The 27,844-nt window shown below is 26.5% G+C and overlaps 1 protein-coding gene across 2 annotated transcripts; it reads right to left on the reverse strand.

Moving 5' to 3' along the window:
* Window positions 1-27,844, reverse strand: fusl (transmembrane protein fuseless). 2 transcript variants are annotated; one of them, XM_015519006.2, is made up of 6 exons: window positions 27,271-27,844; window positions 25,994-26,320; window positions 10,785-10,937; window positions 6,027-6,210; window positions 2,649-2,815; window positions 1-1,724 (listed from the first exon to the last, which is right to left on the reverse strand). In XM_015519006.2, the coding sequence occupies exons 1-6, from the start codon at window positions 27,544-27,546 to the stop codon at window positions 1,539-1,541; spliced, it is 1,293 nt and encodes a 430-aa protein (XP_015374492.1). In that variant the 5' UTR covers window positions 27,547-27,844; the 3' UTR covers window positions 1-1,538. The 2 variants fall into 2 exon arrangements, with proteins under 2 accessions (XP_015374492.1, XP_015374493.1); XM_015519007.2 differs by lacking the exons at window positions 25,994-26,320; window positions 27,271-27,844 and adding an exon at window positions 14,382-15,201.

The raw sequence follows: 27,844 nt of genomic DNA on the forward strand, positions 1-27,844 counted from the left end.
TTCGATTTACCTAAAGTATAATATATTTTTTAAGCAATAAAAAATAAAACAATTTTCAATACATTTTATATTGATTAATATAGGTATGGTGTTTAATTGTTACACTATTGTTAAGACATATTTCAATATTTGCATACAGTTTTAGAGTTTTTGATGACATATAAACATTCTAACCTTAATCATTCCCTATTCAACACGTACCTTTTGTCCCTTCTTATAATTCCATTACTGATATTCCCTTCGGGCGTAACACGTTTCTATCAAAAGAAGACCTTCTCTTTTCCACCAATACCCGATTCCACCAAAGGTGTATCTTTCCCTTTTCCACCAATATCCGTTACCACCAAATGATATCTACCTTTAATATTAAACCATGGTTAATCTACCAAAATAATTTGTATACTACGCTTATATTAAAATCTTTAATACAGTAATAAGTTTATTTAAAATACTAAATCTGGATTTAAAAAATTATATATTAGTGTATTTAGTTATGTATAATATATTGTATCTATATGTATATATTATATCTATATGTATATTTCTATGTACTTATATACATAATTTGTTGATATTTTTTTTCAATCATAGAATATAGTAGTATACAATTGTTTTTGTAAAATCGGGGTAAATAATTTTGTTTGGTGGAAAAGGGAAAGATACACTTTTGGCGGAAACGGGTATTAGTGGAAAAGGGAATGGTACACTTTTGGTGGAAACGAGCATCGCCCTTCCCTTCAATACCCAAAATATTTTACCTACATATAACAAACAGTTATACATTTATCTTTTTCATTATTTATTTCCTTCTTTTAATTCATTAACTCTTCAGACTAATCATAGAATAAAGACTAAATACAAATTAAAAATTTAGTATGAATATATAAACGCATATAATTAAAATTAAATTTTATTTTTTTAATTGTATATTAGATTCTATATAAAATGAATAAGTAATAACTAACATAAAAATAAAATAATATCAAGACATTTGCGTAGATAATTACGCATTTTTGTATAATATAGTATAATTAAATACAATAGACTTCAAATAGTTATATCTTCTAATCAATTAGTTAATTTACTAGATAATTAATATTTTTGTAATATTGAAACAAAAGTAAAATATAATATACTTTCCTCATAACATTTGAAATCATAAAAAAAATAATAAGGGTACACATTTAACAAACTAATAGCATCTGTAAATTCAATACATTTTATTGAATTATCAACTACGAATATAATGTAATATACTAGTATTGTACTATTTACAAAACGTATAATTTAATGTCTGTGTGTAATATTAACACATTGGTTTACACGAAAACTAAATAATCTATGACATTTCACAACTAAAAAAAAAAACAATACAAATGAAACGAGATAAATGTATTTACATGATTATAAATAATAATTATTGTTTCAATACAAAAAAAAATATTTTAATTTGAACGAACACAATGGATTTGGTGTGTTTTGAAAACGATACCTTCTAAGATCCAAAAGTACAAACCTTAATGTTGGTTATTGTAATGTCAAACGATTTTACTACTGTTGTTAGGTGTTTCTTCTACTCCATTTAACATAGTTATGTCACCATTTTCACTAGTCAGTAATATTTTCTCATTTAAATCCTCTGATTTTTCTTCCTTGCCAATTTTAATTTGCGTCATTTCTTTACTTTCTTCGTTGTTGCGTATTTGTTTTTTCCGTTTTCTCTTCTATAATAGAGGGCCAATATAATTAATTAAGGCATTAGAGTAAATATAATTAATAATGTTAAGTTTTTGGCATGATATTGTATTATTTAACTGATTGTATACACGTTTATATAAAAATTAACTTTTAGTAATGTAAGATAGATCTATAAAGTAAGTGGGTACCTTTAGTACCTATTATAATTGTATAATTAATTAATTTAAAAAGACAATATCTGGTTGTTCTTTAATTAACTTTTTATACAAATCATCCTTGGCATAAATTTTATCAAAATTATGGGTTCCCCACGAACAGCATTTCGACGAGTGCAAGGGGCCCATTGTCTTTTTAAAGATTAAAAATAAAATAAAATTTGAGAAACTGTGTTTTATAGACAGATGTAAACTGGGCCTGTGATTACCTTTTTATTATTGAGCCGCCCCGAAATTTTAGGGCAGTGAAAAAAATCGATTGTAATTTTTATAATATGAAAATTAAAATAAAATAATTTTTGAGAAATAATAGATTGACCATTCGTGGTATCCTTCGATTACGCTAAATTGTTCTTTATATGTATAAATTAATAATTATAATCAGGTAATAGTTAATTTTTGTACAAAGAAATCTGGGAATTTTTTTCCCTGGTTAAGTTTACAATATCCTCTATACATTTTTATGATTATAATAAATGTGTGATATGAATATCTAATTTACTAATAGTATTAAGTGCTCTAGGTAGATATTATGAATGTGTTTATATAGTGGTAATTTATATTGCATTGCTCGGGACTTAGGATTATCAATAATGCATTATTATCAACTAGACTTTGTTGTATACATTTGAAGCCAATATTAATTTGTTATAAGTAAAAATAAAAAATAAAAAACACTTAAGCACATTATAATGTAATAAATGAATGAATACTAGGTATTAGTTTGTTTCTTACCTGAACTAAGAGCCGTACATAATAACACGGAAAATCAACACATTGTGTACCGTCTTCTTCAGCGTCTATGTAAACACCACGGACTAATATGGAGTTGGAAGAGTTTAATAATACTAGGAAGCCAAAACATGCAATATGAGATACCCAATAACTGGTAATAGGCGCATCTGAAAAGTTAATTATATGTTTTTATAGAATAAAACAAATACATTTAAAAAAAATATATTTTATTTAGAAGTTATTGGTTTATAATCCAATCACTGATGAGAGATCATTTATTTTTTTAGATTTAATATTCCAGATAATTTACTCATCAATAAATTTAATGTTATCAGCTAGATTTTTTAATTTTATAATTACATGATAATTATAACCACGATGTAGAGAAGATATCTTCTTTATATCGTGATCATAACTTATAATTTATATAATTAAAATAGTTATAAATATTTAAAATATTACAACTTAAAACGTCTAGTACTTTTTTTTTTAAACTAAAGCATAAAAAATTTGACTATAGAACACAGATAATGTGTTTCACTTTAAATTTGATATTTAGCTCAATTCCCAATAGTAATAAAAAACCACAGATATGTATGATAAAAACTAATTCAAAATAAATAATTTTTGATGAAAATATGTTTCGTGTTTGTAAGCTAAAGACAATAGATACAGGTGTAGCATATTAATATAGTCCTTTTAATCTTGTAATTCTAAAATAATCGAAAGCATTCATACTGACAATTGACATATACTATAAGTAGGTCCTACAAATACTAAATCTACGTAGATTTCGAGTGTCCTTTGTCATTGAATAAGTAACTGTAATGCGAATGTGTTAAATTTTAATTAAATAATAAATCATACTAATAAAAAACTATTTCAACATTACGCCAAATAACTTTTTGTAAAATCAATGATGAAAAATCTACGAGTCTTGTCTTTATAATTAATAAGGTTCTAGTATTAAAACTAAAACCTTAATACTACTAGCGTTTTTACGACGTACATTTTGAAAAGCTTACAAGACGGCTGCCATGTTGACTGATTATAGGTGTTTCAAGCTTTTGATATAGTTGATTTTAACCTAACGTACCTCATATTTCGAATATAATTCGTAACAGTTCATGGAGCTATTTAAAATCTATTTACATTACCTTCTGGTGTTTTCCTAAAAGGCATCTAATTTCTATTTCCATCAAGTTTCCATGTTCACTCAATAGTTATCTTTCCTATTACAAATAAAGTTAATTTATTTTTCGATAGTATTAAATTCTACATGAAAATCAACTTCCCGAATGACTATGTATTCATTTGCAGACATATTAATTCCATCATAAACATGGCCCTATGTGTTGGACTTATTAGTTATTACTAATCTTTAAAATATTAAAATGCCATATAATGACATTTTTCATGAGACACTTACCACATCACTAATCCTAATAATTAGGAATTATTCCTTAATGGCTCTTCACTTTAACGTCTGTTTTGCGTAAAAATCTCAGTGTGCGCCACTGGAATAAAGTTAGCGTCACAACCTTTAAATTAGCTTATAAAAAAGTATATTCAACCCATCACTTCCGTCAATGATCAAACAATTTGTTAGATTTTATTGAATTCTAATACAAGTGCACCCATATTGATTATTTTGTACATGTTTATTATGTTTAACATCAACTAATATAAAATATAATTAAGCTGTTAACAAGATTATATTCCTAGCTTTTGAGTAGTATCTATACATGGCAAATAACACAACATTCATTTTGTAAACGAAGTCTATAAAATAGTGGGAAGACATGCATTCAATTTATCAATATTAAGTGACAATAAGCCAACCCAATCACACAAAATAGGAATATAACCGTAAGTAATAAAACAAGTTTTTGACAAAAATGCATTTTTTTACTGTAATTAAATAATGTATAACTCTAGGTTCTAAAATATGTAATAACAAATAATACCACAATATCCTGGACATGATATAATTTTTAAAATATTTTGGTTTTTTTTTTAGATATGTACTATTATATTATTGTACTAGGTATTTTTTTTATATATTATGCAGATTTTTAATCAATAAGGTTCCTCATGAATTGTGTTTACACTAATTAAAAAGTATCAATAATAAAGATTTTTTTTATTGACTTGAATTTCAAGTCTTGGTGACAAATAATAACAATTATTACGTAGTGCATCAATATTTTCTATGTTTCATGAACCTTTTAAAATATTTTCACAAATGTGAAGCTAATTATAATATTAACTTATTCACGCCAATAATAAGTACTTATGTCATTATTGCCTTGTAAGTTAAAAGGTAGCAATACTATAAATGATGATATTATTATAATGTTTTATTAAATAAATAATAATAATATAATATCCATTACATTGACCTATTCAATGATAAGGCACAGTCAAACCTATTATACAGCAAAACGAATTCTCTAGTTTTTATGAAATATAAATCTATTTTTTATATATAGATAAAAAAATCGACAAAAAAAGTTATTAATTAAATTATACGTAAAAATAGTATTAATTTATCTCTAGTAAGTAAAACAAATTTCTATTTTACTTATCTTTTAAACTTTTTAGATAAATGGTATAATGTTTTACCATATTTTATATTCATGATGTAGGTACTATTATTAAAAAAAATATTTGATTTATTATTATTATTATATATTTAATCTATATACAAGATAATACAATGGGTAAATAGATTAGTATAGAATAGGTTCTAGACATGACAACGTGGTTGAAGAGAACGTCCATCGACACAATTTCCAATTTAGAATTTAGGGTAATAAGTTATGTTAGGTATATAGTATATAATGTTTTATAATATACATATACTATGGATTATTTAATTGATCACGTGATCACTTACGTTTGAGATGGAGGATAGAGTCAGGTAATGTGCGAGCAGAGAGTTTGAATATGAGGGGGGGTTAGTCATTCAAGAAGTTATTTTGAAATTTTTGTTGTAGTGATAGGAAGCACTTGTTGAAATTGTTGGTATGTTAAAGTCATAATGTGATAATAAGTATGTAAAGAGCTATTTCTGATGTACCAGGGGGCATTAGAATGGACACGTTGAGTATTTTGATTGGGACGCTTGGAGTTTAGTTAGATTTGAATTATTTGAGATTCCCCAAAGTTGAATATTCTATATGTCATCGCTAGACGTAATATTTATTCGTAAATAAGTGTTTTCTTATTTAAAGAGATTTTTGGCTCTTTTAAAAATATTCACAACTTCCTGTACTTTCATTTTAAATTTATATAAATCCTCAAGTATTAATTGTATATATTTTTATAAATTATATATACCTACTATGTTTATATTATGTTTATTCAATATCTAACCTGGTATGAAGTGAATGTCCAGCATAGTCCATACTCCTCTCCACACGTTTACAGCACCAAAAAATGAGAATAGTAGGTATACATCCACGTACAATATTCGTTTCAAACCGTTAACTTTGTTAACCAATTTTTTTACAGCCGGTTGTAATGCAAACGCAAGTAGTACAACACTATACCCTAAAACCTACAAATATAAATAATACAATTAGTAAAATTACAATCATATGTATAATCATATCCAATGAATGGTTTACAATTATAATTGTACCATATAACATGAAAAAAATTATTAACAATTTAATAATCTTGTAATTTATAAATATTTTAATCAAAGATAAGCCTGAGAGTAATTAAAAGGATTTCACGTAAGTAGATAAAGTAGTATAATAGTATAATATAGTACCTACTTTAGGAGTATTTTAAATTAACATAATATCTATATACCCAGGCGTGATTTCAATGGTGGAAAGACTAAAAGGCTTTTTCCCCTTTGGAAATGTAATAATATATTATGTAATTAGTTGTATAGTAAATAGTTCATAGATACGTCTTAAAAAACATTGATATAAAATAAAAATAATATTGTTATTAAATTTTACGTATCTAAAATGTTATCTATAATTTATTATGTTTTTGTAAGTACCTACTACAATTTATTATAATAGTATTTTTTCTGAAAAAAAAAAAAAATTTAGCACACCATTTCTCGACTTCAATTTCAGATTTATAAATCCGTGCCTAATTATAATCAGTAAAATATTGCTACAATCAACTATAGTGGTTTCTGGTTGTGTTTTTAGTACTGGAGTTTGTACCAAACATGCATTTTTTTTGGTAATCGTTTATTAAATTAATTAGTCGATCTCCGTTACTAATTACTATTAACATACTTTTTCATTTTTAATAATTTATCATCAAATTGAAGTACCCACTTCGTTGACATTCTAGTTCACCGAAAAATACACCGGTATTATACAATTATTAAAATATTTCAATACTGCAAATAAATATATGTGTTTATTTTAACAGTTTTTCTAGTTCATTATTTTAATATTAATTAAAGCTTAAAATACCTATATACTGAATTCAAAGGATAATTAAAATTTTACAAAATAATTAATTTGTGCATATAAATAATCATTTATAGTTAGTTATAGCCAGGTACTATGAATGAAATTAAATTTTTCTTCAGATTAAAATTAAAAGAAATAAGATATGTCATTGATTGATTAAATATATTATATAGATAGAATACCTTATAATATATCATTGTATAATTTGTATATGCATAATTCTTTATGACCTCTAATTATTTTTCTATTAGTATTTACTTCATTTTTAATTTATTTAATTTTAAATCTTAGGTTTAAAGAGATAATTTTTTATGAATTTCTAACTCAAAATAATTTGCAAATAGTGTGATGTTTAAGTATTTTTTCAAAATTCCCTTGTATTACATTTTCAAGTTTATTGACTGAGTGAAAATATTTTATCGTCTTTAATTTACAAAAAATAAATCTAATTATAATCGAACATTTCATAAGCCTATAAATAGTTCAACATAGTCAAAATATTTTTAAAATGTTATGGCGTGTAGAAAATGCTTTTATACATTTTATATATCTACTGGTTATTTTTCTGAAAACTACTGGGAATTTCATATTTAAACCTTTCCAAATGCACCTATTAGATTTACTTCCCCACCGCAAAAGATACTGAAGTTGAATACCGAAGTATTTACTTATCGTTACACAGACACAAATAATAACGCAAGTGATGTAGAAACCTACTGACTATGTAATTCAATCTTAATATTCATGATTTTTTTTTTTTTTTTTTGATTGTAGTTCCTCTACTTGGAGCCTTCTGCCCCCTATTAAATCTATTTGTTTAATTTTTATTTTTATTACTATCTATTATCTCTGTTATTCTTATTGTTTTTTTTTTGAAACAGATTGAATAAAACATTGAAAAAACAAACACGAATAAATTTAAAATCCGCACACATCATTGTAAAGTCAACACAATTATCGCTCTGCCCAGAATCTAAAATGTATTACCCTTATCAGTTATCACTCATAAATCACTGACACTTATAATAAGTTCCTTCTAGATTAATAAAAATAAAATAAGTATTTTTTTTTCTGTATTAATTTGGTATACAAGTATTTTAAAGGATTTAATAATATATACGTTTTTATACATAATGTAAACCTAATAACCGCCTAATAATTCGCCGACCTTGCATCCCAAAACATGTTGCATGACAATCAAAATAAACTGTTTAAAATGAGATATAGTAGTATTCTTATCAATGTATTGATAAAAAATAAAATAAAATATAATAAATAATAATTCATGTGAAAGATTTTACAATAAGAGAATTTTTAAATTCAGCGAACTTGTAATATTGTTCTACTTGTTCTGCATTCATAATGCATTGTAAACGTTGACTATTATTTTTTAAATAGATAGGTATTAAATTGTGAAAAAAAAATTACTATTGAATATTAAAATTTAATTCTATATAAAAAAAGAGAATGTTTGACAGGTATTTGAATATCTTATAAATTATTTTTAAGGACAGTAAATTTAATTAATGTTGTTTTATTTCATATTTGTATAATAGTTATTATAATATTATTATGTAGTATATAGCTCTAATATCAGCGTTTTTTAATTAAACTTCCTTAATGTTTTTCTGACATACCACTGTCACACAAGTAACGGTATACAAAGGTCAAAGATAACAAATCATGATGTAATATTTTCTCAAACATTTTTAATTATTTTAAGTTTCGAATTATTTAATTACTTAATGTACCTATAACCTATTTAATTAATACATCATACATTTTATAATTTTGATTTAATCTCTTCAGTTACTATTGTTGGTGTATACAAATATCCCAACAAGTGACATTATAGCATTATACGTAGTTATATTTGAGTTAAATATATATTTTCTATACAGTTTATACATATAATTCGTTTGATAGAGCAATGGTTGTTATATAGGTACTAAGGTACTATTATATAATATAATTTTGAATGGTTTTACACTACACAACTATACAACACTACATAATATGATTCTCTTTATTTTTAAACCATCTATGGTTGTAATATAGCAAAGTTAAGATGAAAGATTAGCGTGTGTGGCTTGAAAACATTTAATAAATTACAAACTCCGATTACGGTCAATCAAAATACGGAAAATACCAATTAACAAACGTTAAAATAAATTATTGTAGTTTTTTCATTAAGCAGTTATTGTTTTCAACAGGCATTTAACAATTTAAGTTCTTTGCGATCTTGTTCTTCATATTATACTTTCAGTTATTTGAAACAAATATTTAACATATAAGTAGGTTTAACCGTTTAACTTCATCTAAATTAGCATTATATGCAATACATTTGTCCTATAGTTAGCTATATAACAGGCTGAAATCCGATTGATCACAGTTTAATTTTTTCATTAACCAATAATTAAGACGGTTGCAATCAATAACAACATGAATCCAAAGATATACTAAAATGTGACACTGATACGCGTAACGTGGTTGTAATTTTTTAGTTTTTATTCATCGAAATAAATTATTATAAGTTTAAATAAATATTGAAGAAAAAAATAAAATTTCGAACATTTCAATATATCGTCGACGTTTCTATGCATTGCTTAACAATTACAATGTATGTAACCCACCTATAGATACACCATACACGATAATTACGGAATAAATACAAATAGTTATGAATTGCTCTGTTGAATAACAATAAAATAAATTCGATTTGACGTAATAACATTCTAGTTCATCTCAAAAATCAAAATAATAGAATTAGGTAGGTATATGCGCATATCTTATAGATAATAAATAAAAATATAATAAACGGCGGAGACGTATGATATTATATGCGTTAATACTCGAAATATAAAAGTATTTCATATGAAGCATACATGGCTAGGCTATGTTGTAGAAGTACTACCAAAAATTAGCAATGTTGCTTAAAATAATATTTGTTTATTTTTTTTTTTTGTAAGGAGATCCCGCGGCAACATAGGCCATTGGTTGTGGGGTGGTACGGTAGGGGTTATTTTTGTATGTTTGTTTGTAGGTTTTTAAGTGGGTAGGGTTGTAACACGTGTTTGTGTATGTGTGGCAAGGATATGTTGCTAAAAATCCCGGGTGGTCATCCATCCGGGAGCTAGCAACTGCGGCTGGTACGTACGCTCAGTGCGTTTCCGCAGATTGAGCGTACGACCGCGCCTCACCAAGCCACAAAAAAAATATTAGTTCTGTGCTCAATTGGAGATCGTTAAAAAAAAAATATACCGTTTTCAATCGGGTATCATCGTAGATATAAATCTTCGTTCTGTTACTATCTCATACTGGTTTATATCGTTTATTACAATTTACATGGTTTCTATTGTTTTTGATGAAAAAAAATATTAATCCATGCAGATATATAGTTCAGCTGATAAAAAACTTATCCATAAACGGAATAAACAATTTAATCAATACATATCTTTTTTTCAATTGCAGGAAACGATCGTTTTTAATGTTTCATAGTTTAAAATCAGTTTAGATGAAGATATTAAAAAATAAATTATAAGTTCCTAGTAGCTGAACTTTGAAAGTCTGAAATAATAATATTGATACTTTTTATGACAAAACTTTATTAATTTAACACGATTTCATTGAAATAATTTTATAACTTCATCCGTCTATAAAATAAATATTAAAAATGTATACTTACCAATGATAGGATTGCAGATGTGTTACCATCATCCGGGTATAAATAATCGTCCATTAGACTCCAAACACCTCGCCAAATGATAACTACCAATGATCCGATAATACAAACGCTGAAAAAGCTATCCAATACATACAGCCATGATCCAGTACCATCCTGTTATACAAAATAAGCATACATTATAAAATTAATTAATTCGCTCATAAATATAAATGAGTTATCAATAAACAAATATTCGACTTTTCTATAGAATTAGAGGTCTTAGAAGATTTTAGTTTAAATGAAATCGATAGATAGTAAAAACGGCTTTAATCAGATCTTTTAGAATTATGACTAGTCAGAAACTAATACAATATTCTATTTAAAGTTTTATTATATATATTACCATTTGTTCTTCCTTGTAATTAAAAATAATAAGTTATATAGTAAATTATAAAGCAGTACTTTAAATTATTTAAAAGATATTTTATTTTATTTCGTATAAACAACAAACACTATTTTCCTTTAGTAATTTATAGAAATAATTTTAAATACTTCCTAAAGAAATCAATATTCGTATCAATCAAAAATATAAAGTGATTTGGAAGTTACCTATTAACTATAAAGATATTTATAAACTTATAAGTTATAACTAACTACACAGTCTACACTAGTGGTTGGGGTAGTTCAACTCGAATAAACCTGTGGGACCGAAGTGTAGTTACGCTCTTGTAATTAATTATAAATAAAAAATAAAATTATATCTATATTTTATATACATATTTTTATATTTTTACTACTTTTTTTATTAATTACATACTTTACAGAAATTGTTAAAATTAAAAATTATAATTCATTTTTTATTTTTGTCTGTATACTTCCTGTACCTACTTCTGAAACTTTCTTAAAAAAAAATATGTAATCGGTTTGTCGTGATTGTTGATTTAATTGGTAGATTTTATATATAATTGGACATTATCGTGAAAAATAAATTATGATTGGAATACGTGTCGAATTATCACGTAGCCCTATTACTGAGACGGCAAAGACTGTACTTGAAAATTCATATATTTAGCAATAGAAGTGTTAAATATTCAAGTCGGAACATTTATAAAAAAAAAACACAAATTTTAATTCAGTTGGCCTTAATAATCTACGACGGTTAACCGTGTTTAAATTAGTATAATAAGACCATTAGTATTTTCTAAAATGACAATGACACTATGGAATCGGTTTTGAACTGGATCAAGATAAATAATTTCGCTTTCCGCAAACGGATGATAAATGATGGGATCTATATTCTAATACATATACCTACCTAACTAACATACAATAAAGACTTTTAATAGAATGAGGGATTCATACACTCTTATGAATGCCATATTACGAACCCAACGACCTTTAAATACTTTGCAGCAATTATTTTTTTACACATAGTTTAATCGTTAAATGGTATATATTTTTAAATTAATAATATATAAATATTATCGTGTATATTATTATTTATTAGTTATAGCCCTTAGGTAAGTTATTTTATTTTATCATACACATCTAATTATTCTATGTTAAAGTTACAAGTTAATGCTTGTTTTATAAATAAGACAGTAGTCATTAGTAGTTTTAAATACTAATAAAAAAATTTTAATCTAGAAATGGTATAATTTAAGAAAAAATAACTATTAAGAATGTTATATGTATTGTGTAATAGCCAATAAGTATTTATAAATATTATTTGTACTTTTCAAACACAAATATAATATAATGATAGCATTGCGTTAAATAATAAATGCCCAATGTATTCAAACTGCATTTTACTTATAATGCGTATTAAATTGTTTATGTGGCTTGGTAAAGTAAGAAATTAAATACTTTAAGAAAAATAAGATATATACTATAGTAAATCGAAAATCGAAAATCAAAAAGGTGGCTAATTTAATATGCAATGGTTAATCGTTGCATACGAAAAACGATTTTGAACGAAGTCGGTTTGTCAGCCTTTATGGTTAAGTATACTTTATGATATTATCGCTGTTAGAGTAGTTTATTTAACTTTTAGTAATAAAGATTAAAAAAAAGGTTAAATAATTTTTTGACGAGACCATTGCATTTAAATATGTCATTGTGTGTATAAAATAAAATAATATTTTAACATAATTATTTATTTTAAAAGTTTCAAGTACCTACATATGAATATAATATTTAAATTACAACAAAATAACTTAAATTGTTATTCTAGAGTTTAAATTTTGATTTATAATGCATATAAAAAATAATCGTGTCCATATATTTCTTATATTATTTGGTTACACTATAAACTACTTATGCAAAACATTTTTTTATAATTTAAATTTTTGTATAGGTAATATGTCAATTATACAAATTTACTTTTCATATATTTTCAACTACAAAATGAATTTCAAATTGTCGAAAGTTTGATGATTTTTTGTCAACATTTGAACTTAAAATACTGATAAAAAAATATTGTGCTCATATATCTTTAATAATTATAAATTAATAAACTTATGAGACCTTGTATTAATTTTTCAATTATTTTAACCCATCAAAAAATTTTATCAACATATTCCGAAAATAAAATTTAAATTTAAAAAAACGAGTCTAAATACTCGCATTTGTAATACAAAATATTACAGAATATATACTAATATCAAAATTTAGTAAAAATTCTTAGTGTTTACGGTTATTCGTTTTTTAATCAAAACAAAATAAATACCTAAATCATTATTTTACGTTTTTTACACGCAAACATTCAACATTTAAACTTTAAATGATCCTCAGAAATTAATGTGAATTTTTCGTCAACTTTTTTTGTTTAATGTAAGGTTACAGAAAAACTAATATTACATTTTAAAACTTTTTGACCGAGTGAAAAATGTTTTATCAATATTTAAGATGATTGAAGAATTCAAGATCATATGTGATCTATGTGATTATTGTCCCCGTCTTACAATCTTACAACAAGCCAAATTTTCGTTTACTAATTACACTATAATTACAATAGTATGCTGTTAGTTTTTAAATTAGAGTGAACTGACTTTTTATTACATTTTTTGGTAAGAACATTATCTGTGCTTAAGCGTTGGATTTTATTTTATATTTTAATTTTCAAACAAATATAAGTAAGTGAAATTAATATAAAAAATAAAAAATGTTCATATCTCGCTTAATCACAGATACTGTTTAAATATTTAGAGCATTCATTCCTAAATTCAATCTCCAAAATATTTGAATATCTGAAATTAATTTGCTGTATTAAAGTATTGGTGTTGAAAAATATACGAACGAAGAAACAGTTTGAGTTATTATTTATACACTTAAAAAGTAATTAAACTATAACCCGTTATTTTGATTTTAAACTTAAAAACTCGTTTATTAGATTTCATTGAACTTTTATGGCCTCGGTTTTACGATACCTCGCATGATCTGAAACTTTTTAGGTGCTTTTTAGGGTGGCTCAATTGTTTTACTTCAAAACTACTGCAACAATTATTATTCTCGATCATGTATAAAAAACACGAGTAGGGCTAATACCACGGCATTACTCTCGTCATTACATAACGTGACTAGGTGATGATGTGCAGATTATTATGAGGCAAGTCTCACTCGAACTCCAATGCGAAACAGCGTTGGCACCTCAAAATATCCATCGTAGTCGTCGGTCAGTATAGCTATTGGGGGAGCAATGATGTTACGCAGGGTCTTCATGAAGGCCATGCTGCATATGCTGATGGCAACGGATGTGGCAACCACTGGCGGTTGGGTGCCCGTCATCTCATCCATAATGTTCCAGATTCCACGCCATGAGTTAATGCAAGAGTATGCAAACGCAGCCGTGTAACTTCTGGACATAACATAATACATAACCGTGTGCTTCCTGGGCTTCAGATAGTTCATGAACCGGTGCTGGAAGAACGTAAATATAAACAAGCCAATGAACCCGATGGTCGCCGACGCGATGGAACTCCACAACTGGTGTCCGGGTAGTAAATATATATCCATCAGCTTCCAAGTTATCCTCCAGTAAGAGACCACTACGGGAGTTATCACTGCCGTGGACAATGCGGCATCAGCAGCCACCAGCGTGGCAGGCCCGTCACCGAGCTCACGTCGCAAAGACGTCATCGCGGCCGGTGTTTAAGATGTTACGATGTCACTTGGATCTCAGGACGGGTGATGGCAGAACAACAACGCTGAGTAATTCGGTAAATTTTTACCGCTGTCGGTTTAGCAGGTCAGATAGAAGCAGCAGCCGATCGGCCGGTTAGTCGTCGTCGGCCATACAGTCATCGTCGTAGAGTATGCCGTGAAAGGATGATACGATGTCGCCGTGATCGCTGCAACACGTGGTGGCGATTGAAGAGACGGTCAGAGGACACAAAGCGGCGCGCGCGCGCTGTTAACTGACGCTGACATGATTGTACACTACAATACTACTGCCGCGGGCGGATGGAACAATTTTACTACTTGCGGCTTTATATCTATCGACCGATAAAAAAATAAAAAAAAAATAAAAATACACTCATAACATTAGACGGTGGCCCATTGTACTGCCCTCCCCACTGACGACAAGTGCAAAATGCTTTTGTCTGGGACATCATTTATGTTGTGTTGACGTCGCCGACGTTCGGTTAATTATGTATGTACCATATATATCCATTATTCATCCATAGGGACAATTATGATTATTATTATTGTCTCTGTAGGTATAACACGTGTATCCGTTGTTTCTTATGGTTCGTGTCATCCTGCTGTCATAGGTGATTTAGAATTATTTCAGTCGAGTCATTAAGAGGTAAAGATCTGTCAATTTTATAATAATTCTGTGATAATGCGTGATAACTAGGTACTTGTACTTCAATTTTTAACGTATTTCATCTTATGAATCACGTGTTAATATATTATAAAGGAAATTATAAAAACAATAATTTTTAGAAGGATCGACATTTTCCTAGCTTAAAAAAATAGCGAAACATAAAAATAGTGGTAATGAAATTACTAAATTCAAATTGAAACTTTTAGACCAAACATATAGGTAGATAGCAACTTATTTATATTATTTTTTAAATTAAAATTATTTTATAAAAATAAAAATAGTGTTATATATAACACATACATATGTATTACACATATAATATTTGCATCCATTTAAGATATCGTTTTTTCATACCGTAAATAATCCATTTTCACGATATGAATGATAATCTTTGTCCTCATCATGAAACATGTATTAATTTTGTTTACTTAGTAACATAATATTATTTACGCAACATGGATAACTTTTAATGACATATATTTATATTTTTTTAATATTCTGAAGTGTTTTCACGATCTGAGCGTGTACCTAATGTGTGTATTGTATAAACCTATGTATGATATGTATTGCTTTTTAAAGTAGCTATATCAATGTATACAAATAATTTTTAAATATTATTATTGAAATTCTAATATGATATAATATGAACTAAGGTTTTAACTTAAAATTTAAAGTAATTTATTTTAAATAGGTATCCATATTGCAAAAAAATTGCTATTGTAATACTAGGTCTAATTAAAAAGTATTGAGACTGATAGTAATAACAGTACAACTTGTATTTTCAAACTATCATAACGTGTATGCTGCAAAAAGACAAACCATATTGATGTTGTTATATGCATATTAAAAAAAAAAAACTTCATAATCTATATTCTTCGCTGTTAAAGAAATACATGAGAAAAAGCCCCGGGATTAAAGAGTCACCAGTCAGGCAGCCAGAAAGATCTCAGGGCCTTACTTTTTTAAAATATAAATGAAATAAAACACAATGAGATGAAACAGCAATGGATAATTTCCGAAAATTACTTCAGAAGTGCTTCTAAAAGTAACAGGAACACTGTGGGAGCACTTCATTCAGGTAACGCGCTATTTTTTATGAGATTAAATGTAAATAATTTATAACTGTATATGCACTAAATATACACGGCGTTAAAAGTATATTTTTCGGTATATACAATGATTAGCATTTTTTTGCTTAACAGATACTTCCGTGTATTTATTTCATTCAAGACGATGGATACTTAAAACATGTATTAGATATATGCTTATCGATTAACAACATAAACAAATGTTGTGAAATTAGATTCTCTGAATTAAAATCATTACAAAATAAATAATAGATGAAACTGAGAACATAATAGAATTAAATCATTATTTCTTATAACTTTATTCATTTGATAAGTTAATAATAAGTAGTAAAATAATTGGATAATGAAACCACTAATACACAGTTATTATTATCATTGTACCTATATCGGGATATATCTACATAATTATTACATATTAAATTATTTCTTAGTACAAAATGCTTAAATATGGCGTAGGATCATTTTTGCATTCACTAAATAATCTAAAAGGAGGAAATAAAATATTGACTGATAGTGATATTGACGATATTGTTATAGCTCGATAGTAATTATTCAATAGGTAATATTATCTATAAATTATATATTTAGCCTTAGCGAATTTTCTCTAATTAGTTAGTTAGTCGAACACTGAAATAAATTTATAAAAGATGCTTAGATTATTACACTATTCCATGCGATGTGTATAAATGTATCACAATGAAACATTAAAGGTTATCAATACTATAAACTAATGTCTAAGATATAGTATAGGAAGGTACTAGTCAGTATACATTTTTTTCGGAGATTCAACATTGTTGACCTAAATGTTGTATCGGTGTCCGAAAAAATGTGATAAATTTAAAATACGGTAGGTACCTATTATAGGTGTCTAAGGCATAACCTACCTAACTCAAGTAAGCCATTTCAGGTTTTTAATTGCTGGTATCAAAATATATGCAGGCCATTTTGAAATCATTACCAACCACAATATACTTGATATAGTTTATATAGGTAATACTTAATCGATGAGATATTTAATAAGTAGGAAAGGCATTTTTAGACATTTACAGACTTATATTTTATTGTTTTTGTTGATTAATTATAAACATTATTGTCGTTTCTTTAGTTTCTTAATATTTCAATTCAACGATTAGATATTTTAGTTCATGTCTTGAGGTTGCAATGCGTTTATATACACATATGTTGTGATATTTGAACGTATACTTACGACACTACTATTTACCGTACGTGTGCCTAAGTGCGCAGACTTTGGTTGCAGAGTACCTAGCTATGTAGTTGATAACACATGTCTCCAAAAAATTAAAATATAAATGCTCATATTATTCTTAAAAATATAAATGATAACCATTTCAATTATTACTGATTCTAATATTACCTAGAAAATAATTGATTTCTCAATTTATTTTTTTTTTTTTTTATGTTAAACAATAAAAACATATTTTATATGCATACTGAATAGAATATGATTCCTTAATAATTGACATATTATGACATCTAAAAAATATATTGCTCCAGCATAATCCATGTACAGTACATACATAGAGTCAGTTTATCTAAAGTATACAGCTATAAGATTCAATGTAGTTCTTTTTTTAGTGTTAAAGTAGGTATAAAAGTCGTATAAAAATAATAACCATAATTATACAGGATGTCCCGCGAGGATTTACCCATTGCGATATCTCACGAAATAATGGAGATATTAAAATTCTGGTTTTATAATAAGATTCACAGGGATAAGAACTACAATTATTTCATTTTTTAATTTATTTTAATATTTTTGTAAAAAATATATTTTTTTATTTAATTATTCCCAAAAAAAATTAAAGATAGCCATTGTGTAGAGTTTATTTTCTGAAAATATTGACGTTTCAAAATTTTCATCAATTTCCTGATTTTCAATATTTTTTCTAGTTTTGAAGAAATAAAATATGATTATAACTAGGGATTAGGAACACGGAAAGTATTCGGTCGGCCGTATGGGGAATGCGCGTGGCGCGGCGGGTCACATGTTTGATAAAATTACGGTGTTAAATAATTCACAATTTTTCTCGAAACTAAAAAAAAAATTAAAAATCAGGAAATTAATGAAAATAAAATTTTGAAACGTCAATATTTTCAGAAAATTAAACTCTACAAAATTGGTATGGTCAATTTTTTTTGAAATAATTAAGTAAAATAATATATTTTTAACTTTTTTATCAAAACATTAAAATAAATTAAAATATGAAAGAATTGTAGTTCTTATCCCTGTGAGTCTTATTACAATACCAGAATTTCGATATCACCATTGTTTCGGGAGATATTGCAATGGGTAAATCCTCACAGGACCTCCTGTATAATTATGGTTATTATTTTTATACGACTTTTATACCTACTTTAACACTAAAAAAAGAACTACATTGAATCTTATAGCTGTATACTTTAGATAAACTGACTCAATATCAGATTAAAAACACAATCGGCATTTTTAGTTTTTCAGATTCTGAACGAAGTGATGAATGTATTGATTTTACAATGATGTGTGTGTGTTTTTTTTTTATGTTTGTTTTTGTGTCTGTGTACAGCATAACTAGTCGAAATAATGCTTCAATTTCAAACTTTGGGGGTGGTTTCCGATGTAAAAGTAAATATCCTTGGTGCATTATAGAGGTCAAAAGTTAAAATTTTCCAACAGTTTTCAAAAAAATATCTATATACAGTTTAATTTTCAAATTTTCGACTTTTTTTGAGTTATTTATAGACTACTGAAATTTTCGATTTTTTTGAGAATTTTTTTTTTGAAGTGTCGGTAAAAAAATGTTGGACAACCAAAAAAATATGAAAATGTAATACAAGGTTCCTTATGAGTTGTTCTAATTGTAGCTAAAAAAAAATTAAAAATCGTTGGTCACAATTTTTTTCTATAAGCGTTTATAGTTCAAAATTTTACGAAATCTGTCGAAAACGTGAATATTTGCAAGTAATTTTGAAGTTGAAAAATCATAAAATTTTTTGTGTTTATAACTAAGAATTAAAAATACAACACTAAGTTTTCCATAAGTTTTCCTTCAAGTAGCTATAGAGAAAATTTGAAGCATCATTATAGGAAAAATTTTAAGTGCGTTTGAATTTTAAATTTTTACGAAATAGCGTAACGATAACGATTCATCCTCAAACGATTTAAAATATTTGTTATTATTTAAAAAGTATATGTAGTAGATACTTAAAAATTTTACCAGTTATTAAGATTGGCATTTTCTTTACATGATTTAATTTTCAAAATCTTTAGACTTTTTTTGAGATATTTATAGACAACTAAAATTTTCAATTTTACTAAAATTTTTTTTTGAAGTGTCGATAAATTTTTTTGGCCCTATAAAAATACTTGAAATTTTAATAGAAAGTTTCTCATAAGTTATTCTTATAGTGATTAAAAAATTATAAGAATACATAGGCACAATTTTCTTTTATTAGCATTTGAAGTTCAAATATTGACAAAAATTCGTCAAAACCATGAATATATTTTTTTTAGTGTCTGTCATCTCGTTTTGGGGCAGTAAAAGTGCTTAGATTTTTGACTGCAGTACGTTATTCGATCAGAAAGTGAATCTAGTTGGTACTTTGGTGGTCAAAAGTATTCTTAATATTTTTGTAAATAATTGGGATAAACAAACAAAAAATTAAGGGAAAAACGGGAAATTTTACGCACAATCAGTTTTCGACAAAATCGATTTTGATTTTTGATGTAACTTTAAAACAAATGACCATTGATACATGAAATTTTCACCGAATGTTTACATAAGTATATTCTAGCCACCGTAAAATTTTCAAAAATGTTGACTTAAGTTGAACTATTCATAGGTATATGCAATTTTCGATCATTATTAGTTTTTTTTAAATTAATATCGATAAAAATTTATTTTTTGGTTAGAAAATCTTGAAAGTTTAATACAAGGCTCTTAACATATTGTTACAATAGCACTTGAAAAATAAAATAAATTCATAGTCACAATTATTTTTAAAAGCATTCAAATTTTGAATTTTGACCAAATACGTAAAAATCACAAAAATTCGCAAATTGTTTTAAGCTAGAAATTCATAAAAAATTTTCTTTTTAAATCTAAGATTTGAAAATTTAATACAAGATTCCTTAAAAATTTGTCAATCTTTATCACAAAAAAAATGTCCACCGGAAATTCAAATTAAATTTTTATTAGCATTTGAAATATTGACAAAAATTTGTCAAAACCATGAATATTTGCAAATTATTTTGTAGTTCAAAATTCAAAATATTGTTTTTATTTATATCTAAGGAAATTTAACACTAAGTTTTCCATAAGTTTTGTTTCAAATAGCTATAGAGAAAATTTGAAGCGTCATTATAGGAAAAATGTTTTGAGCGTTTGAGTTTTAAAACTTTATGAAATCGCGTAATGATAACGATTTATTCTCAAACCAGGTATATGTATATCTATGATAATATAAGGTATTATGAATTATGATAACTACATGCAATGTTTTTGGAAAAATTGATTAACCATGCCTTATGCAAAATGCGTCTTAATTTAAAAATAAAATATTTGTTTCAAAATAGAATATATGACAATATTTAAATATAATATATCCTAGACTGACAAATTATCTCCGTTCAGAATCGTTTTTCGTATACAATGATACCTATCATTGCATTCAAATTTAATTCCATCCATTACAGTAATCTACTGTACAGCAAAGCGTTATCTACGACTTACCCGCTTTTTTAAATTAAATTGTTTTTAAAAATTTTAATCGATGTTTTCTTTATGTATGAAACAGCCTTATTATGACTTATTATTAATATATTAATTATTAAAAAAATAAAATAATTAAAATCATAATTGAATTAATATTGGATAGATAGTTAAAAAATGTAAACAATTTTGAATTATAAAAGAAATCTGATTTTGATAAATTATTAAATTGATATATTATTTTCTATTTATATTAAAACCTTATAACTATGTTACACATAACAATATAATAGTGTACATTTTGTACATACTATTTAATACTACTAAAAGCAATAATTTTCATGTTTATTTGTACACACCTTTTAAACATATTCATATAAAATGCATACCTACCCAATACAAAAGTCTAATGTAGTTAAATTAACAATAACCACGTTCCTTTACACTTATAAACAAAATTAAAATTACTTTGGTATAAAATATAGAATACGTCATACTATTATTACAAGAGGATTGGTTGATAGGTCTCATTTCGATCATTTTGACGAATATAAAGTACTAAAATATGAAAAATATTTCCAATCGAAGCACTTTTTTTCTATATCTTCTGTCGTTTTTTGAATTAAAAGTGTATTTCTAAAAAATATTGTGAATAATTATTTTCTACAATTTTAAATAATTTAAATAATTAACCTTGAAATAAAATATAAAATGTATGTACTAAACAAAAACTTTAATAATGTGACGTTATAATTAAGGTTTGAATTAAATTGTGTAAATTGTGAAGCTTTTTATGAAATATATAATTTAATCGAAGTTTATTCATATTCTTATGTAATCTTGAATTTGTTTAGTTTTATATTATTTTGTAAGGGTTAACAACTTATGTCAATTGGATCTATCAAATTTATATTTATGCGTATTACAACATCTTATTATAAGTTATTCTAATTAATAAAAATAGGTAATTATGTTACTATCTTAGTATTATAATTTAATATATATTATCGTACATATATTTATGAGGATTTAACCTGTTTAAAGTGTATCCACGGATCCAAATAAAGATAAATATACCATATAATTTAATATACATTTTTTGTGCTGAGCAGATACTCAAAAATACCATCGGTTGACGAACAGTGCTCGAATTTGAATAAATATTAAGGACAGATGCTGATTTCAATAATCAGAAATCACCATTTCATTGCAGATATATTGTGAATTCACTTACAGGAGACCCCCTATACATGTAATAAATTAAAAAATGAACCCAACAACATTATACTATTTAGAAATTTAGTGCATTGGCCGTGAATCCGAAATTGGTTCCACGATATGTTGTTTAATAAAATTATGAAAACCAAATGATATTATTATAGTGTCTTATAACTTACAGGTATACATAGTAACATCGTAGATCGTCACCAACGATAATCCATTAAGTAAATATAGTATTAGTTAATTTTTATTATGATAAAATTATGAAAATGAAATATGTTTGACGAGTCAAAAACTATGAATGTAGCTATAATATTATTGGTAAGTAGGTAGTGAGTTGCGAGTAGGTACCGTAATATCAACTGTCTCTGACGATAACCGTTTCACAGGAAAAAATAACCATTACTTTGTTAAAAATGAATGAAAACAAAATCCAAATACTTTATTGTAAGTAGACATCCTCCAAGGGGGTGCATTTTTAGCGTTACTCGCTTAAATAAATGAAGGGAACAAAGAAATCTATGAAGGATGAAAGTTGCCTCATCCGAGGGAGACCTCAATTCGAGCACTGTCGACAAAGGGTTAATAATAAATAAATATAGGTATAAAAATAAAATAATAAATATTTATAATTCTTTCTGAAAATTATTTAAATTTGTATATTGTATATACATTTTAATGTTACAAATAAAAATATTACAATTAATTAATAATACCTAATGTTTGTAATTAATTTCTAAATTTTGCTTAAATATTTGTTATGACTTATGTATTAATATCAAAATGTTATATAAATAACCAAAAAGGTAAATAATATAGTAATATATTATACACATAGCAAGGCACAGAGAGTGACTTTGTAATACATTGTTGATTGAAGTTTCTAAAAAAGGCTTCTCGTAAATAAGGCAGACTCACAGTAGTCAGTATTAATACCTTGTGTAAGCCATCACTGGACAGTGACCTATATTTGAATGCCATAGGAGTATAGGACCAAACTGATCTGATAATGGATTTGTATTTGAGTATAGTTTATTACTAATTGTTGTATTAGAAATGGGTAGAGCAAATAGAGTCTAGAGTTGACTGTTTTTCTTATGTTTTTAAGGTGTTGAGCTCATGATAGGTGTAAGATGTCTGTCAAATGTCAGTCCTAGGTATTTTACTATCGGTATAATGAGAAAGAAGTTATTATTGAATGATACTGGGAGACAGTCTCTTGGTCTTAGAGAAATTTTAATAAAGGGTATTTGAATATTTAAAATAAAAATAACGATTTTAGTTATATCTGCAATTAGATTGAAGTACAGAGCATTGGGAGCGCGTTAACTGCAAGCAGTGTTATTGGAGCGCTATACATACGATGAACTGCAATTTTTTTATTTGTTTCAAAATATAGTTAATAGTTTAGAATCCTTTATTATTGTTATTATTGTGAATTTTTTTCGGATACATATGTATTAGGAAATTTTAAGTTTAAACAATAATGTCTACTTTTGTTTTGTCCAAAGATACGATTTGTACCATAAAAAATGGTCAATATTTAATTTTTTTTTTTTAAACTTCCAGTACAAACTATTACAGATATTTAACATTGGAAGGGGTTTTTTTTGTAGCAAATTAAGTTATACATTTGTATACAGGAATAGTGGATCAAAAGTAACGGAAAACGGGTATATTATGCAAATTAATTTTTGAAAAAATCATTTTTTTTAAATTTAAATTTAAAAAAATATATACGTTATTCTTTCATCAGAATCTTATAAACATGATACGATTTTTGAAAAATTGTAAACCTCAATTCTACAGTTACATTTTTCCCACTTTTTTTTAGTGTACTTTCATAGTGCAATGTAAGTGCAATGTAATGTACAGTCTCACTAACAATATATTATTTTTCAATTTATTATTTAAAATTTAATATTATTAGAATTTGATGTTTGTTACTCTAAATTACAGGAATTTTAACGTAATTTTATAGTTCGTGTGTTTCGAATTAACATTTTTTAACAATTACATCTATCACACATATACAGTCAGAATTTCAAAAAAAAAACGTTTCTGCCGTCTCCATAACTCATTTACTAATAGATTATAGTTAATTGTTATGCTATAAAGTGGATAAAAAATTAAAAATTACGTTTTAAAATATGTGACAAATATTTTACATATTATACGAAGATGTGGATAACTTAATGAAAAAATGTATGTATACAATATTATATTTCAATGATCATTTCATCAAAAAGCATTCATTTAGGTAATGCAAATTTTTCGTATCTGATAAAACAATTTAAAAATCATGAAAAAAATGATTTAGTGAATAGATTTTGTATGATTACATAGGTGATAGGTATTAATGTAGTTAATAAATAAATTATTACTTAAATAAGTTTATATAATTATGCACGACGTATTCTTCAAAATAAAAGCGAATTTATTTTGAGAATTTGTATAAATAATAATAAATGAATGTTTGTTCGAACATACATATAATGCGTAGGTTATAGGTATGAATAAGTATTCCTAATTTTTTTTTTAATCTTCTCATAACCTACATAATATTTAAAGAACTATAACATATTTATTTATTTGATGTTTAATTGCTTTAATAATTATCTGATAAAGAAGAAATAGAGTAGCTATAATAATATTAATATCATATTACTTCAATACAGAATTACAAAATTATAATTAGTATAGGCAATTATTAACAATTAATAAAATAAATATAAAAATTGATGACTGTTTATACAATAAAACATCATAATTTCTCAAAGTAATTATGTTATATTATCTAGAAATGCATAAAAATAAAGTGGACCCAAGAATTAAAATTGCATTATGATATACTTAAATGCAATAATCATTAATAAACAAATAATATGAAATATGATGTTTAAATTACTCATAGTAGGTATAATATCTACAGATATATTAAATTGGTACAATATAGGTACTTATAGTTTTATTCAAGTATTATATTTTTTTAATGTCAAAGGTCATATATCATTAATGTGATAATATTCTTTAATCAAATCCCTTCACTGTAGAATGAAGACTTGCTCAAATCTGCAAGTTTTTATGTTGCCTAAACTTTTGACACCAAAAAAATAGGTATTATATTTACTAATACCACTCTTAAATTATTATTATGTTTATATTTGTTTTTTGATAAGAAAAATAACGGTTTATTTAACCAATCTAATATTTATAGGGATTATTCTACTATTATTATTTTTTAACAATTTTATTTTAAATGAGGAGAGAAAAAAACTAATATAAAACTTATAGAAAACATGTTATGATAGCATTACACATATTACGTAATAGTAATAACTCCTAGGATTATAAATTAAAATATTAAATATAAAGATATCTTACCTCGGGCCAAAACATTCTTTCAAATTGAAATATTTCTTCGGGTTTGGGATCAAATTCGAGGCCACAGGTAGGTGGCCCCATGATTGTGGCCAACATGCGAACTGAGCATAATATACCAATGGCAATTGTAAGAACAATGCTAGGTTTTACAGCTATATGTACATGATTTAATGTTACCTCAAGCAACCACTCCTGGTATACATACATAATCATGCCAATCACGAATCTTGCGTATATATATATTCTAGAAATCACCCAAAATGCAATTTTTGAATGGTTTCTTCTTTTGAAATACTTTACTAAGGGATCACTCAATATTGATAGCAACTAGAAAAAAAAATATTATTAAAACATTAAAAACAAAAATGTTTACCACCTACTTATGTATTCATATGTATAAATGGTTCTTTAATATATTAGCTTAAATAATATATATGTAGCCAATAGCCATTATACTGCACATTGTATGATAAACTTCTTAATTCGAGAATCAATAGAAAATAGTAATCAAGTAAATATATTATTGGTTGAATTTGGTAAATAATAAATAATTTTACTAATGAGTAGACTATTTTTATCAAAAATATTAAACCATATAGCAAAATGTCCGATGTAATTATTTAGAACGGTGGTTTATTTTCAAATCAAAAAGTATAATTTATTCAATAGTGAAATATATCATATGAATTACTTTGATATTTTTGAGAGTTAATACACGTAGATTCAGCCAAGTACCGTCGAAAGTGCTAGGTATATATGTAAGCAGTACTTCTTAGGTAGAAACCGTGTTCAAATGTTTAAGCATCAGCTATTTAGCCATAATACTAGCTACATTGAATACTACTATAAAAACAAGCCAACTGTGAACAAGACTAATTTAACTACCTGTGTAAAAATAATAACAAAACACTGTTTTGTTTATATAAAAGCGTATAACTAAATGAAATCTATTATAATATAATAGGTAATATTGGTATCATGATATATGTATATGGTGTTAAACCAAAATATATATAACCGGTGATACTTACTATGTTTCTATTGTAGATCGTTAATTAGGCGACTAAAGTACGTAATATTTAGATATATATTTGTAAAAAGGGAAATATTTAACGCTGTCAAATAGTATAGCAGTCAGAACTCTGAGATTTTCTATTAACTTGCAAAAGTCATGTCACACTGCAGTGACCCTCTTAGGTTCTACAAGACTACAGCACTGTTGATATAATGCTCGACGATAAAAATACAATTTTACGAGTCAGTAATATTATACAAACCAATTGTACGGCAACGGATGCACTAGTGGCCAACCAAGGGTTCATCTCTTTGTGGTACAGTACGAACAGCTGGTACGAGGCGCGCCATATCCCTATGACAAAGGTGGATACGACGAACACATGGAGGAACACGTCAAGTAAGGTGAGCGCGCGGTATGTCCACGCGGGGTCTATACTGTATCGCGGTGGAGGCCGGCGCGGTTCTTGCTGCAGCTCCTCCAGCCGGCCATGGTGCTGCAATTTCAGTTGCTGTTCCACGTGCCCGTCGGTCGACATGAGACAGTGGAATTCGCGAACGTCGTGCAAGCTATGACGAAGACGTTAGACAACGACTTGCCTCGTTGCCGTCGCCTCCGCCTCCGACGCGTGCATTTTGTTTTAATCTTATCGGAGGCTTCGTCGCTGTCGCCGTCGCAAACACTCCCACCACTGACGAGCAATAAGCACCACACGTGCTCGTGATGCGCTAGAACGTTTTTATGTTTTTTCCTCTTAGAAATCATAATCTATCGAAAAACGCGAACCAAGTCGGCGGAGACACAATCGAATGGACTTTGCCGCGTGTTTGGTTGTT

Source organism: Diuraphis noxia, unplaced genomic scaffold (assembly GCF_037042655.1).
Source record: "Diuraphis noxia isolate RWA-SAM2 unplaced genomic scaffold, SU_Dnox_SAM2 contig0004, whole genome shotgun sequence".
In the NCBI taxonomy this organism is placed as follows: Eukaryota; Metazoa; Arthropoda; class Insecta; order Hemiptera; family Aphididae; genus Diuraphis; species Diuraphis noxia.